The sequence below is a fragment of the Quercus robur genome, chromosome 11, assembly GCF_932294415.1.
Source record: "Quercus robur chromosome 11, dhQueRobu3.1, whole genome shotgun sequence".
Classification (NCBI taxonomy): Eukaryota; Viridiplantae; Streptophyta; class Magnoliopsida; order Fagales; family Fagaceae; genus Quercus; species Quercus robur.
This window is the reverse complement of record NC_065544.1, coordinates 20,437,053-20,452,619: the sequence shown is the minus strand read 5'-3', so window position 1 is coordinate 20,452,619 and position 15,567 is coordinate 20,437,053. Positions and strand designations below refer to the sequence as shown.

Sequence of the window (15,567 nt, the reverse complement as noted above, 5' to 3'; positions counted from 1 at the left end):
TACTTATGCAACTATTATACATTGTAAACTATGCCGTCATGACCTAAAGAGATGTTGGCTTGTCGCTAATGTTGGTGGTTGCTTCTAAAGCAAGGCACATAAAATCTACACCCAAAAAACCATGCCAAAGAGATTCCAAGAGCTTGAGAGAAAAGTAGAGGAGGAGAGATTTCATTCTTAAGCTTTTTATTAGTTACACTAACACGAGGGTGTTTACACCCACGTTATATCCTAATCATGTAATTTATATTTTACAAGAGTCAAGCTAATATCATTTATATAGGCTAGCTTGATTGGATGAGCCATACTTATTGTTGGATTAAGAGTTAAAGTAAGAGTCTAGTAGTCAAGCACTTCGTTCATCTCAGAACATGAATTTGATTTGTATGAGATGAATTAGTATTGGAGTTGTCAAAGACCATTTAGAACATTGATTCAATTTCTAACCATAAGGTCCATAACCAATGTGTGAGGAACTTGTGGTACCATGAGATGTAGAACATCCACCATGAACACAAACATTGGAATCTCCGTCCCCTTTGGTTTGGTACTCAATTGTCAAAACTCTCCCAACTACAATCGACCAGCTTCAAAAGTCAAACCACTTTACCTCGTAACTCTCACCTTGTCCAACCTTTTTCTTAACTAGTAGTATATTAGAAGAGGAATGCAAATAATAACAACAAACAGTAACACATTCTCACGCACGCACTCGCTAGCATTTTCTCAACAAAACCAAAACCAATGGCAATGGCAGCCTCAGCTTTCTCCAATTCACTTCTCTCATCTCCTTCTCCTCCTCCTCATAGACCCACCTTTGCTTGGTCTCCATCACGATCACAAGTCAATCTTCGTAGTACTGCTTTCAGATCGTATCCAACCCTTTTCACCACCCGTTCCTCTCTGGACGCTGCAAATGATACCAAGCAAGATACCCCTATTGAATTAAGTATGTACTTTGCTTCAAAAATCTCTCTTTTTTCTCTCTCTTTCTCTTAATTGGGTTGGTTTCAATTTTTTTTACAGGATATGCTGCATTTCCTACAGTGATGGATATCAACCAGATTCGTGAAATTCTGCCTCACCGGTCAGTTCCACTGTCATTTTTCTAAATTCTCTTTTCTGTTCACTTTAAATCACTGTTTGAGAAGAAAGGTGAAGTAGAAAGAAAAAATGATTGGAGGAAGAAAAAAAAAATGAAAGAGAGGAGAAGTGCTAGGTTTGGGTTCGGTGAAGAAGAAAGAAGGTGTGTCAGTTGTTAAATTTAGCAATATGACTTTTTACTACCACTAATACTAATTCTCTTAGAAGTCTAAATGATAATAAAAGTACAACATAAAACCAAGATGCTTTAATATTTACATTTAGTAATGTTGGACAAACTGATTTTAATGTCTTATGTATTTAAATTAATCTCCTGCATTGGTTGTTATTTGTTAGTATAATTTTTTAAGAAAATTATAGTTGCTCGGAAAGGTTTATATCGATTTTAAAAAAAATTAAAAATATATTTACTTTAATTTTGCTTCTCTCAATTAAATTCCTGGCTTCGTCATTGATCGGTTACAAAAATTAGTGTGGGGGTCAGTTACTCAGGAAGTATTGTTAAAAGCGGTATTAACTAAGTCTATGGCCCTATCCGAGGATGTTGGACCCTCCGAGAAGGCCCAAATAAGGCTATGCATAGAATGAAGTTAAGAGAGGAGTAGAGGCAATGTGAGATGGGTCCAATAAGTGTCCGAGGATAAAAGTATCCTCAGCAACATGTGTCCGAGATGAATCTGAGTACCTTATCATCACGAACTTACTTCGAGGCTACGTCACAGCTGAGGGTAGGACATTGGACTAGGGATAAGGATAAAAAGACAGACAAATATCAACAAAGGCTGCGACCTTCGCATTAATTGCCTCTCAACCAATTCTCTGGCCGCATTAATGTGGAAGTGATGCCTGAACAGTGATCAAGCAATCTTACAGCTACTGGTTTATGGTTCCAGGAAATGTTGGACGGGACAGGAAGGAATCCCCCTAATCCAGCATACACGTGTGTGGTAAGAATGACACAAAGATTGCAGTATATAACCTGGAAGAATGCACTGAAAGCGAGATGGGAACTTTGATACAATAGACTTCTTGAAAAAAACCATATGAAACTAAATAACATAGTTGGTTCCGAGGACAAATTCGATAATCTAGTCTGTGTCATATCATCTTGAATCGTGAAGTTTAATTGTTTTTCTTCTAGGATAAATCTAGTTCTTCTATCCACGCTCTACAAATTTATTGTTTGGGTCGTTAACATTTGAGCCCAATCCGGTTTTGGGATCAATACAATTTCAGTCCCTACAATTAGCCAACCGAGGGCTTGAATTTTCTCAAAGAGAATGAGTGTCGCGCCTTAATCCAAATAGTATTGTATATTTTTATCTCAAATAAATAATATTCAGGGTATTTATTCAATTTCTCTTTGTATTATTTCAATTATTATTGTGTATGCATCAACAAGAAATAATTCTTTATATTCATGTCTTATATTTTAATGAATAGATTTGTATAGATTTATGTGATATGTCAGTTGACTTTTTGAAGATTTTCCAACAAGAAGTAATTCTTTGTGTTCAAATCTTATATTTTAATTGACTTCAAAAAAAAATAAAAAATCTTATGTGCTTGACTGCTTGGCAGTTATCGGGTTAAATAACAAATCATGACTTGGTTTATTTATTATCACCGGCTCTTGTAGTATCTCAATGGCTTGAATACTTATAGCAAGTACCAAGACTTGGTTTAATTATCGGGTTAAAGACTTGGCTAAATAAAAAAAAAATCATGACTAGACTTGGGTTAAGAAAATGTGACCTTCAACAAAGTCATCGCTTAGAGTCTCAGTTGACAATTCAGTCAACTCAATTGTCACATGATTCTTGAATTGCCCCAACATCTTGTTTTTCTTCAATTTCACAATTGTATTCATTATGCACACCTTGTGTGTATCTTGTTTTTCTTCAATTTCACAATTGTATTCATTACACACCGTGTTATACAAAAACGTAAAAAAATGAAATCTGTGTACATTCGTGCACAACAAAATCGGTGTAAAAGGATTTACTCATTGGATTCTTGATCAATCGAACTTCTGATTTTACAATCTATGTATATTCTGATAAATATACCATTCCAGAGACTTACATATCTAAGTAGGATTGAGTTGAAAACCAAGCAGAAATCCTAAGTTGAGCAGTGAGCACATGGTTACTTCCATCTCTATCAGATTATATGGTATTTCAACAATCAATCTTGATGCAATACTGGTTTGTGATATTAGGTGGATTTCACTAATTAGAAATTTGGATAATAAATCGACCAGAGCTCGGTAATCGCGGACAGAATAAAGATGAAATATGGAAAACTTTTATCCAACACTCTAAAGTAAACCATAGCAGAATCATTTTAAATGCTTATAAAAACAAGTTTGTCCTAGCGGGCGTGGAGTGGTGTGGGTTGCCTTCAAACAATTTTAACCGCAATTTGTAATTCCGTGTGAAACCATATATATAACCAGATTCCTTTTTCACAACCCAACATACCAAACTAACCAAAATCTCTCTTTCTCTCTTTTTCTTTCCATTCTTCAACCAACTAAAGAACAAAATGTGACCATGCAAAAAGTTTCTAATATTTTCACACCTTTAACTCACCCACTGCCTATAAAGTATAACGTAACACCTGGAGACCCTCTAGTTCACACAGCTTAATCCTGTTCACCACCATGGCAGAAAGACTCAAACTTTTCTTCTGGGTTTTCTTTGTTCTTCTCCCAAACCCAGGAAAATCTCAACTTGATGAGCTATTCTTCAATGGGTTCAAAGGTGTAGATGTAGCTAGCAACTTGAGCTTAAATGGTGCTGCACAGATCCAAGACAATGGTGTACTTCAGCTAACAAACAAAACGCAGACACTATTAGGCCATGCCTTTTACTCAAATCCAATCCAGTTCAAGAACTCCACGGATGGCAAAGCTTTTTCCTTTTCAACTTCCTTCGCTTTCGCTATGGTCCCCGAGTATGCTAAACTTGGAGGCCATGGCCTTGCTTTCACAATCTCTCCGACCAAAGAGATTCCAGGGGCTCTGCCAAGTCAGTATCTTGGTCTGCTCAACAACACCGATCTTGGCAACTTCACCAACCACATATTTGCCGTTGAATTTGACACTGTCCAAGACTTTGGGTTCAGGGACATCAATGACAACCACGTTGGCATTGATATCAATAGCTTAGTATCCAACAAATCTGCCCCGGCTGCTTATTTTGATGTTACTAATAGTTCGATCCAAGTTCTCAATTTGAAGAGTGGTCAGGTAATTCAAGCTTGGATAGAATATGATTCTCAAAGTAATCAATTAGATGTAAAACTTTCACCTTCATCTACTAAACCAAGGTCTACACTTCTGTCTTTTCACGTAGACCTCTCACTAATTCTTCAAGAATCTATGTATGTTGGTTTTTCTTCTTCAACTGGTTTGCTCTCTAGCTCTCACTATATCACGGGTTGGAGCTTTAAGATGAATGGAGAAGCTAAATCTTTGTCTTTGGATCAACTCCCTCCACTCCCAGCAGAGTCTAAAAGAAACGATAACACAGGCGTAATTGTTGGTGTTTCTGTTTCAGCTGCATTAGTAATAATTTTGGTGAGTGGTTTGGCTTTTTACCTCATCAGGAAAATCAAGAAAGCTGATGTGATTGAGGCCTGGGAGCTTGATATTGGTCCACACAGATTTTCTTACAAGGAGCTGGAGAAAGCAACAAGGGGTTTTAGAGACAACGAGCTGCTTGGGTTTGGTGGGTTTGGTCGAGTTTATAAAGGGACACTGTCAAATTCAAACACCCAAGTTGCAGTTAAGCGAATTTCGCATGAATCAAAGCAGGGTTTGCAAGCATTCATATCAGAGATTGCTAGTATTGGTCGGCTTCAACATTGAAATTTGGTTCAATTATTTGGATGGTGTCGGCGAGGAGCAGATTTGTTGCTTGTTTATGACTTTATGCCTAATGGAAGCTTGGACAAGTACATATTTGATGAGCCTAAAACAATTCTGAGCTGGGAGCAGAGGTTTAATATCATCAAAGGTGTGGCTTCAGGGCTTTTATATTTACATGAAGATTGGGAACAAGGGTTGTGGGCACATTGGGTTATCTAGCCCCTGAGATCACACGCACAGGCAAGCCTACAAAAAGCACAGATGTGTTTGCATTTGGTGCTTTGTTGCTAGAAGTGGTATGTGGTAGAAGACCTATTGAGCTTAAAGCATTGCCAGAGGAGCTCATGTTGGTGGATTGGGTGTGGGAGCAGTGGAGACTGGGAGCAATATTTGAAGTTGTGGATTCAAGATTGGAGGGTGAGTTTGATGAGCTTGAAGCTGTTGTGTTGCTCAAACTAGGCTTGATGTGTTCCAACAATGAGCCTAAGGCACGCCCCACAATGAGGCAAGTGGTAAGGTACTTGGATGGAGAGCTACCACTGCCTGAGGTTGTGGAAGCACCACAGGGAGGGACCTAGGTGACACCGGCTTTTTAAATTTTCCATTAAACTCTTCATGGACCCACGCGTTGAGTGTAATAATTTTTTTAGATTGGTTTCATTAAGTTTATCTTTTGTAAATTGGACTAATTTAATAAAGAGTAATGTATTTTATAATCATATTTTCATTCATTGTAGTTTCATTAATTATAGAAACAGTCACAAATGTAATATATATAATTTTTGTTGTACCAAAATAAAAACAACTAAATTTTTTACAAGAATTCAAAAGGTAAATAAATGAGAATATTCATTTTTTTTATAAAAGTTATTGTAAGGACTCAATTTGTAACGACTACAAAATGATATTGGGTTCGCACGTAAAAAGGCCCAAACAATATAATTTGTAGAGCGTGAGTTTGAAAGGCTAGGCCTTGGTCACCGGACGGTGGTTCGTCGTGGTGTTCATGCGGAAAATAAACTATGTTTGCTCGAGAAGTCTATCTCCTCGATACGGTCTGGGAGGCTCTGGTTCGTGACCTTTTTTCCCAGCCACTTTTTTTGGACTACTTACTTCTTCTTTTATACTAACCTTTACCCCTCCCTTCAACGTCCACGTGCAGGTTCGACTTTCCAGGACTGATACTTGTCCCATCAGCCCATACCCAAAGTGGTTGGGGGTGGTTGTAAAAGCTAAAGAGCATGGTCATGTCAGGTGCAGAGTATTCAATGGCAGTAATGGCAGCTTTCCCTTTGTCCTTTGTCGCCATACTGTCCAAGGATCTTTTTTCTATCAACGCAAATATTTTAGGTTTTTCCCAAAACCGTTCCTATACCGTCCTTGCCCTTTCTTTCAGGTGGGCCTCGGGGATGCCGAGGACAAAGTCATCCTCGACTATATCCCTCCTCGGCTCGGGCCTTGGATCCCAATGTAAAAGTGGGCCAGGGCCACAAATTATTGGGCCCCACAGCTATTTATAACATTTCGTGTATCATTAAAAAGTATGTAGAATTTAGAAATTATTCTTTTAATTTTAAACAAACTTTCTCAAACCCAATTTTTTCTACCCTACAATCCAAAACACCAAAAACCATATCTCAAAAATTAATAAAACTCAACAAAACTACAATTTAAAATAAAAGAAAAAGGGAAAAATAAAACTCACATCAAACTAAAACTCCTTCCGAATATGTAAAACATATTAAATGTGATGCGATCAAGCCAAATATCAAATGCATAATCAAATTTAAATTTTTAATAAGGCTTTGAAGTCAGACAATAGAAATAGGTGGTTGATCCAAAGCAAAAGTGCTAATTATATAATATACATGATGATTGTAGCTCTTTTTCCTTAATAATATAAAAATAAATAAATAAATAAATAGAAAACCAAGAGTACAATTCCAAAGGGGGAAAAAGTAAAGGAAAATTTTTGACAAAAAGAAGAAGAAATATTGTGTAAATATTGTCAAAATCTAATCCAACATGTGAATAATGAATAGATAAATAAATAATTTTAAACACAAAATTGAATTTATTTTCTTAAAAAATCTCAAAAATACACTAATGAGATAAGAAAGATAAAGAGCAATATAAATATTCGTAAATACTTTTAAAAATTACTCAAGTATATAGGAACATCATATAACAAGGACATAACAATTTGATGCTAATTTGTTAATATTGTAAAGCCAATATATTTATATATTCAATATTTTCAAAAAATTAAAGGTAAAAAAAATAATGATGTGATGGATTAGGTGACTCAATAAGAGTGTAGTAATAATAAATGTTATGCTTTAGCTATTACATATATATATATATATATTCACTATATTTGATAATAATAAAAAATAAACAAAATCTCACTATCCTTCAAATTTTGAATTTGTTCTCTCAAAATTTAGAATTGATGCCAAAATTTTGAATTAATCTAGTAAAAAGTATATTAAATTAGCAAAATAACCTAAAAAATTAAATTTGTTAAAAAAAAAATTAAAAAAAAACCCATCTAGCCGTTACTTAGCCTGTGGCCCTACAAATACCAACAAAACCTCAAATCTCCTTTAAAATTTTCAAAATTATGGCTTATTTGGATTGAAAGGGGAGTAGAGTAGAGTTAATCGGATAATAGGCTAATTTCTAGATTGGTTGTATAGAGAAGAAGCCACCTCATAAAAAATTAAACATTGAAAAGTTATATTTATAGGATATATGTAGATCAACATTGAAAAGTTTCAAAATCAACAAGTGTACAACCCTAACAAAGGACTTCCCATTCCAATGGATATATACAAACCTCACTGCCTCTCCCATCCCATCCACTCACACAACAAAAACTAGGAATTTTTGGAAAACATGAAGGGGAATGCATCTATCCAAGACTGTAGCAGTGGCAGGCTAGCAGCAGCTTATTACATTCTGAAACTAGCTCCCTCTGCCTTTTCTCATGAGACAGAGTCTTTTAACATTTCCTTACTTGGCAAAGGCACACTCAATGCACAATAAATCAATGTTATAATACTGGTTGAGCACTAGCCTCACAAAATTTGGCTATCATTAAACATGCTATGCTAGCAAATTTAGTTAGATTCACTACATGTCCTTGCTTGTGTACCTCCTGCAATTACATTTATTAAGATTCAATATACAACTACCAAGTATCTCTTGCATATATGTCAAGAGCCTTATAACTCAATTGGTACCTCATCGTATTTCCAATGGAAACATTTAGGGTTCAAATCTCCCACAACCTCAACTATCAAATTATAAAAATAAAAATAAAAATAAAAATTTAAAATTTAAAAATCTTGCATATTGCTACAAATCCCATCTCAACCTAAGATCAAATTGTCAGTATCAAGTATCACATCTTTTTTATTTTTTCTCTCTCTCTCTCTATTATTAATGGGGTTTTTCCTAATTTATCAATCACAATACTAAATCTTAGTTATTTGCCCAAATGTGCTTTCCATCTAATCAGCCTGTAAACATACTTGACTTCAATTGTATTTGTACTAACCATTTCACCAAACATGTAGTGAAGACTTACAAAATCTCTTCAAAACCAGAAAACTCTTAGAGATATAACATACCCAGAAAGCAAAAACTAATCAGATTCAAAAACAATTCAGAAAAAAAAAAAAAAAAAAATCTTATACCATGAATGAAAATGGGCCCACCATTGCTGTGATTTGTGAGATAAGATCTGAATGGGGACACATTTCCTATGCAAATGGATATGATGCAGCAGCAGAAACAGATTGGCCTCCCCCACAAAAAAGACGAGAGAGGCAGAGTGAAGTCAGCGTAATTGAGGGATTCGTAAAGTAGTTTTGTTACTTTTGTAACAGTAATTATAAGTGTGCATTTGGGTAGAAATTATTTCTACCGACGTTTGTGTTTTCAACGTTTTACTTTTTCTTTTCTTTTTTTTTTCTTTTTTTTATATGTGTTTCTGGAGACAAATTTTACTGTGATGGTACTATTTATGAACAGTAGTCGTAATATTTGACTTTTCAATCATTTTTTAGCACATCAATGAGGCCATGCACTATTTACAGGACCCACAAATCTCACTTTTCAGTAACTTTTTCATTAAAAATGGGTCTCATGGTACTATTTACATATTTAAAAATTATTTTACTATGATGTTTTCAGTTTTCAATTTTCAACTGTATCCAAACGAACCCTAAGTGTTAATAAAGAATTCGATAGTTTCACGTGCTTTACTAGGATTCTTCTCAACGGAGAGGAGAGAGGGGAACAAGGAGGATGATGCTTTTCTCAATCTACCTACCTCTCTCTCTCTGTATTTCTGATTGAACTTTCTTTGGATTTCTATCTTTACCAGACTATCATAGCTATTCTATCATTTGGGAAAATTTTCATTTTAAACCCTATATTTTTGGGTGGTAAGAAATCAAGATCTAAACTTTATAAAATAATAAATTATACCTCCACTTTTTTTAATGTAATAAATTAAACCCAACTTGTCACTTGTTATTGTTAATATTCAAATAGGGGTTGCAATTGGGATGGGTACTTTTATATAGAGAGACAGAGACATGGGAAATAAGATGAGTTGGGTTGGGTTTGGGTCAGGTCAATTGGGTTCGGGTTGAAAATAGGTTCAAATAAAAAATGTCATTTCAAATGAGTTAGAAACATATAGGATTGGGTTGGGTTGGTTGGCTCATATTTTTCACATGAATTTTTTTTTTTAACATGTATTTGTCACTTAGTAAGTTATGTAGCAAAATTACTTGGTGTGAAATTTATTATTTTATATCCACCACTCATATCAAGAAAGAGTTCAGTTCAACAAATTGATATCTATTCAATAATTATAAAATTATACAAATCCCTACATTGTTAATCAAAATAAATAGCACAAAGTCTAGTTTATCATTTGAAAATCTAATTAAAACAAATACAAAAGTTTCACTACCACACAATATCAACATCCCAAAATATAAAAACAAAATTACAAATGCCTAATTGGATAACTAATTTGACAAAGAATAAAAACATATAAACATTTAAAATCTTGAAAAATAATATCATTATTTTAAATTGCACTGTGTTTGTGAATGCGAAACGGCAGAAGTTTAATTCTTAGAAGTTCAATATAAGTTCTGATAGTTTTAGATTCAACATTAGTTTGCCACAATCCTTTAATTTTTAGATGTATTGTAGTTGGCACTCTATTTCGATTTGGGAATATATATCAAAGTTTGATTGTTTACTTATTTATACATGGTTTCTTTTATAAATATTATGTTATTTTTAAGTAACATATACTCTAGAAAATCTTATCTTTTATTTTTAAAAGCCCTTTATTTTGGCTATGGACTATATAATTCTATTTTGGGTTAATGGCTGGGTTTGGATAGCCCGTCTGCGTTTTCTTCATGCGTTTCCTTCTTTTTTTTTTTTTTTTTTTTTTTTCTCCCCAGCCGCAACTTTTGACCCGGTCAGTTATGAACAGTGCACTTGTGCACTGTTCACGGGTCCCACAAACTCCACTTTTTATCAACTTTTTCATTAAAAATGGGTCCCACAGCACTATTCACACATTTAAAAATTATTTTGCTACAGTGTTTTCAGTTTCAGTTTTCAGTTTCAGCAAAAATAAGCTCAATCCAAACGGACCCAATATGTTCTGGAGTTGTGTTTTGAAGTTCCCATCACAAGTAGTCTCTCTCCCTCTTATAGCTTTGGTTTGAGTTAATACTTAACTATTTTAGAAGTTAGAATTTTAACTAATATCAAAACACAATTTTGGCTATAAATTTGAATTTTCCTATCAATTATTTGAGTAATATTAAGTGTAATTTGTTATAAGTTTTGATTATCATTATAATTTCCAGTAAGAGAATGGGAAACTTGAATAATTTATTTGAAACTTAAAAAGTTTAGTTGTATAGAAAAAAATTAGAAAAACATAGTACATTATAACATGATTTTGAAGTATATAGAACACCTCGTAAAGAAAAAATATCAATCAAACACACACACAAAAAAATAATAATAATAATAATAATAGAATGATGTATTGGTAGAGATAAAAATATGTTAAATAATTTTTGAAATTTTTTATTCTGTAGGGAGAACAAATTATCTTTAACAAGTTTTAGAAAGAAAATTATACATTATATCACAATTACAAAATAATTATCTATTCCTATGCATCACGTGGATTTGCACAGGTTTACAACTAGTTTTTTTATTGCTTGATAGATTAATGTGATATGTCAATTGGCTTTTTGAAAATTTTCCATCAAGAAGTAATTCTTTGTGTTCAGGTCTTTTATTTTAATTGACTTCAAAAATAAATGTTATATTTTTAATTTTTCTAGACAAATAAATCCTCCTTTAAAAAAAAAAGAAAAAAAGAAAAAGAAGTGGCTATGCAAATGTGCTTACTACAACAATGCTCGGTAGTTATCGGGCTAAATAACAAATCATGACTTGGTTTATTTATCGGGCTAAATACTTAGCAAAATAAAAAAATCATGATCACCTTTCTGAGCTTCAGTTGACAGTTTGATCAACTCAATTTTCACATGATACATGAATTAACGCAACATTTTGCTTTTCTTCACTTGCACAATTGGATTCGTTACACACTACTTGTTACCCAACAAAAAATAAAATAAAATAAAATAAAATAAAATAAAAAAGGAAGAAGAAGAAGAAGAAGAAATGTGTGTACGATTGTATGTAATGAAGTGTGTTTAAAAGTGTAGGGGTATTGGGTCTAAGAGCTCATTTTCTATGTGTATATTGAGCCTAAGGCCCAAATAGAGGACGAGGGGTCGTTCGATGAGGAGTAAATATTGTCAGGGGAGCCTATGTTAATAAATGAAGAAGTTAGTTTTGATAGTATCTCTTTATTTAATAGTCAAAATTTCTCTTTCAATGATACAAAAATACCTTTGACAAACTTTAGAAAATACAAGTTTGAAATACAAAACTTTTGAAAACTTTTAACTTCTAAGAACCTAATGGACAAAACTTGTGCATATTATGCATAATTACTTACTACACTTAAATCACTCTGAAAGTCCAGCCGAAACAACCTCCAAAAAGCCTCAAAACACTTTTAAATAGGACCTATAATCAATCATGGAAATTACTAAATATCCTCCACAAAATATAAAACTTATCAAATTATACAAACTAACTCACTAAGAAAATACTTTGCTGAACTAATAACACTTTCAACACTAAATTAACGTTTCTCTAACCAATGGTATTCTAATCAATAATACACCCTTGCATTAATCAAAACTCGTTTAACCATGAGGAATGCAGTAGCAGCACTTTAGAATTTAATATAAGGATTTCTGGTATGAAATCATAAAACTGCCACTAGCCTTTTAAAAAGAAGGTTGTAGACGTGTTTCTCTCTCTGTCTTTCTCTCTCTGCCAGTAGCAGCACGTTTCTCTCTCTGTCTTTCTGATTGACTTTCTTTGGATTTCTATCTTTACCATACTATCATAGCTATTCTATCATTTGGGAAAATTTTCATTTTAAACCCTATATTTTTGGGTGGTAAGAAATCAAGATCTAAACTTTATAAAATAATAAATTATACCTCCACTTTTTTTAATGTAATAAATTAAACCCTATAGTCAACTTGTCACTTGTTAATTTTAAAGTAGGGGTTGCAATTGAGGGTGTGAGCGAGTCATAAATGAGTTGGGTACTTTTATATGGAAAATTATTGTGTATTCTGGAAGTACCATAAATGCATACTCCCTCATCTCATATAAATGGTGGGTCCTACTAATTAAATTCATGGTAAGACCCACCATTCATGTGAAAGGGGAGACTACGCATTTATGGTATTGTGGGAATACCTAATAATTTTACCTTTTATATAGAGAGAGAGAGAGACGTGGGAAATCAGGTGACTTGGGTTAGGTTTGGGTGAGGTCAATTGGGTTCGGGTTGAAAACGGATTCAAATAAAAAATGTCATTTTGAACGAGTTAGAAACAAATAGGGTTGGGTTGGGCTAGTCGGCTCGTATTTTTCATTTGAATTTTTTTTTTTTTAACATGTATTTGTCAGTTAGTAAGTCATATAGCAAAATTATTTGGTGTAAAATTCATTACTTTGAATTCACCACTCATATCTAGAAAGAATTCAATTCAACAAATTGATATTTGTTCAATAATTATAAAATTATATAAATCCCAACATTGTTAATAAAAAAAAATAGTACAAAGTCTAGTTTATCATTTGAAAATCTAATTAAAACAAACACACAAGTTTCACTATTACACAATATCAACATCCCAAAATATAAAACAAAATTACAAATACCTAATTGGATAGCTAATTTGACAAAGAACAAAAACATATAAAAATTTAAAATCTTGAAAAATAATATCATTATTTTAAATGCACTGTGGTTGTGAATGCAAAATGGCAAAAGTTTAATTCTTAGAAGTTCAATATAAGTTCTGATAGTTTTTGATTCAACACCATTTTGCCACAATCCTTTAATTTTAAAATGTATTGCGGTTGGCACTCTATTTTGATTTGGGAGTATACATCAAAGTTTGACTGTTTACTTATTTATATATGGTCTCTTTTATAAATATTATATTATTGTTAAGTAATATACACTCTAGAAAATATTATCTTTTATTTTTAAAAGCATTTTAGTCTGGCTATGGACTATATAATTCTATTTTGGGTTAATATGTTTTGGTGTTGTGTTTTTAAGTTCCTCATCACAAGTAGCCTCTCTCTCTCTTACAGCTTTAGTTTGATTTTGGTTTGAGTTAATACTTAGTTATTTTAGAAGTGAGTATTTTAACTTATATCAAAACACAATTTTGGCTATACATTTAATTTTCCTATCAATTATTTGAGTAATATCAAGTGTAATTTGTTATAAGTTTTGATTATCATTATAATTTCCTGTAAGAGAATGAGAAATTTGAATAATTTATTTGAAACTTAAAAAGTTTAGTTGTATAGAAAAAAATTAGAAAACATAGTACTTTATAACATGATTTTGAACTATATAGAACACCTCGTAAAGGAAAAATATCAATCAAACACACACACACACCAAAAAAAAAAAAAAAAATTAGTAATAGAATGATATATTGGTAGAGATAAAAATATGTTAAATAATTTTATAAATTTTTTATTCTATAGGGAGAACAAATTATCTTTAACAAATTTTAGAAAGCAAGTTATACATTATATCACAATTACAAAGTAATTATCTATTCCTATGCATCACATGGATTTGCCCAGGTTTACAACTAATTTTTTTATTGGCTGATAGATTAATGTGATATGTCAATTGGCTTTTTGAAATTTTTCATCAAGAAGTAATTCTTTGTGTTCAGATCTTTTATTTTAATTGGCTTCAAAAATAAATGTTATATTTTTAGTTTTTATAGACAAATAAAGCTTCTTTAAAAAAAGAAAATGAAAAAAAAAGAAGTGGCTATGCAAATGTGCTTACTGCAGCAATGCTTGGTAGTTATTGGGCTAAATAACAAATCATGACTTGGTTTATTTATCGAGCTAAAGACTTGGCAAAATAAAATAAAAAAATCATGATCACCTCTCAGAGCTTCAGTTGACAGTTCGATCAACTCAATTGTCACATGATACATGAATTGACACAAAATCTTGTTTTTCTTCACTTGCACAATTGGATTCATTACCCATACCTTGTTACACACAAACGTAAAAAAAATTGAAATGTGTGTACAATTGTGTGTAACAAAGTGTGTTTAAAAGGATTTACTTATTGGGTTTTGAAGGGGTTTGGGTTGGATTCCAATTCTGATGGGGTTTTTATTTTGATTTTTTGCTATGGATTTTTGTTTTTTGGATTTGGATGGTTGGATTTTGGATTCCGATTGGTTGGACTTTGGATTCCAATGGGATTTGGGTTGGATTCAGATTGATTGGTTTGGGTTGGCGTGGTGGGCATGGTGGTTGGGTGGTGGCGACTGTGGTGGGTCGTGTTTGGTTGTCATGTGTCACTTTGTTTGGTTGTCGTTGGTCACTATGGTGGGTCTGTTTGGTCATCGTTGGTCCTGGTGGGTCTGTTCTTATTATGTTCTTCTTTGTTCACTGTGTTGGTTTGATTTAAAATGATTCTCGTCATCATTGAATGATTTGTTGTGACTAGGAAGCTCGACGGTGGTGGTGGTGGTGGTGGTGGGTAGTGGGTAGTGGGTGGATGAGGCAAAGCAAGAGAAAAAGAGATTAGAGAGAAGTGAGAAATATTTTTTCATATTATTTTTATTTTATATTATATTATTTTAATGTGTAGTATGGTAAAATAAAAGTTTGAATATTTGATGTATTCTAAAATAGTATGATATAATAGATAAAGTAGTTTTTTAGATGGTAAAATAAAATAACTTGAAGAGAGCATATACTAATGCTTTACTAAGGGCATTCACATTAAACCTCTCAAATGCTAAAAATCCTATTTTTAGCATTTCTAAGATAAAAACACCACTCCATCAAACCGGCTAAATCTTAAATTTTTAAGATCC

The 15,567-nt window shown here is 32.8% G+C and overlaps 2 protein-coding genes and 1 pseudogene across 3 annotated transcripts in view; all 3 read left to right on the top strand.

Moving 5' to 3' along the window:
• Nucleotides 1-15,567, top strand: part of LOC126707528 (mitotic spindle checkpoint protein MAD2-like) — a 37,282-nt gene that overhangs the window by 4,648 nt on the left and 17,067 nt on the right. The window lies entirely within an intron of this gene.
• The window catches only part of LOC126707527 (uncharacterized), a 41,520-nt gene continuing 26,631 nt past the window's right edge, over nt 679-15,567 (top strand). Inside the window, exons 1-2 of one of the 2 annotated variants that reach the window (XM_050407217.1) lie at nt 679-949; nt 1,027-1,087. In XM_050407217.1, the coding sequence (XP_050263174.1) occupies nt 745-949; nt 1,027-1,087 (266 nt within the window). In that variant the 5' untranslated portion in view covers nt 679-744. The remainder of the gene's footprint in view (nt 950-1,026; nt 1,088-15,567) is intronic. The other variant, XM_050407216.1, reaches the window with a different exon arrangement.
• On the top strand, nt 3,209-5,607 carry LOC126707526 (L-type lectin-domain containing receptor kinase S.4-like; annotated as a pseudogene).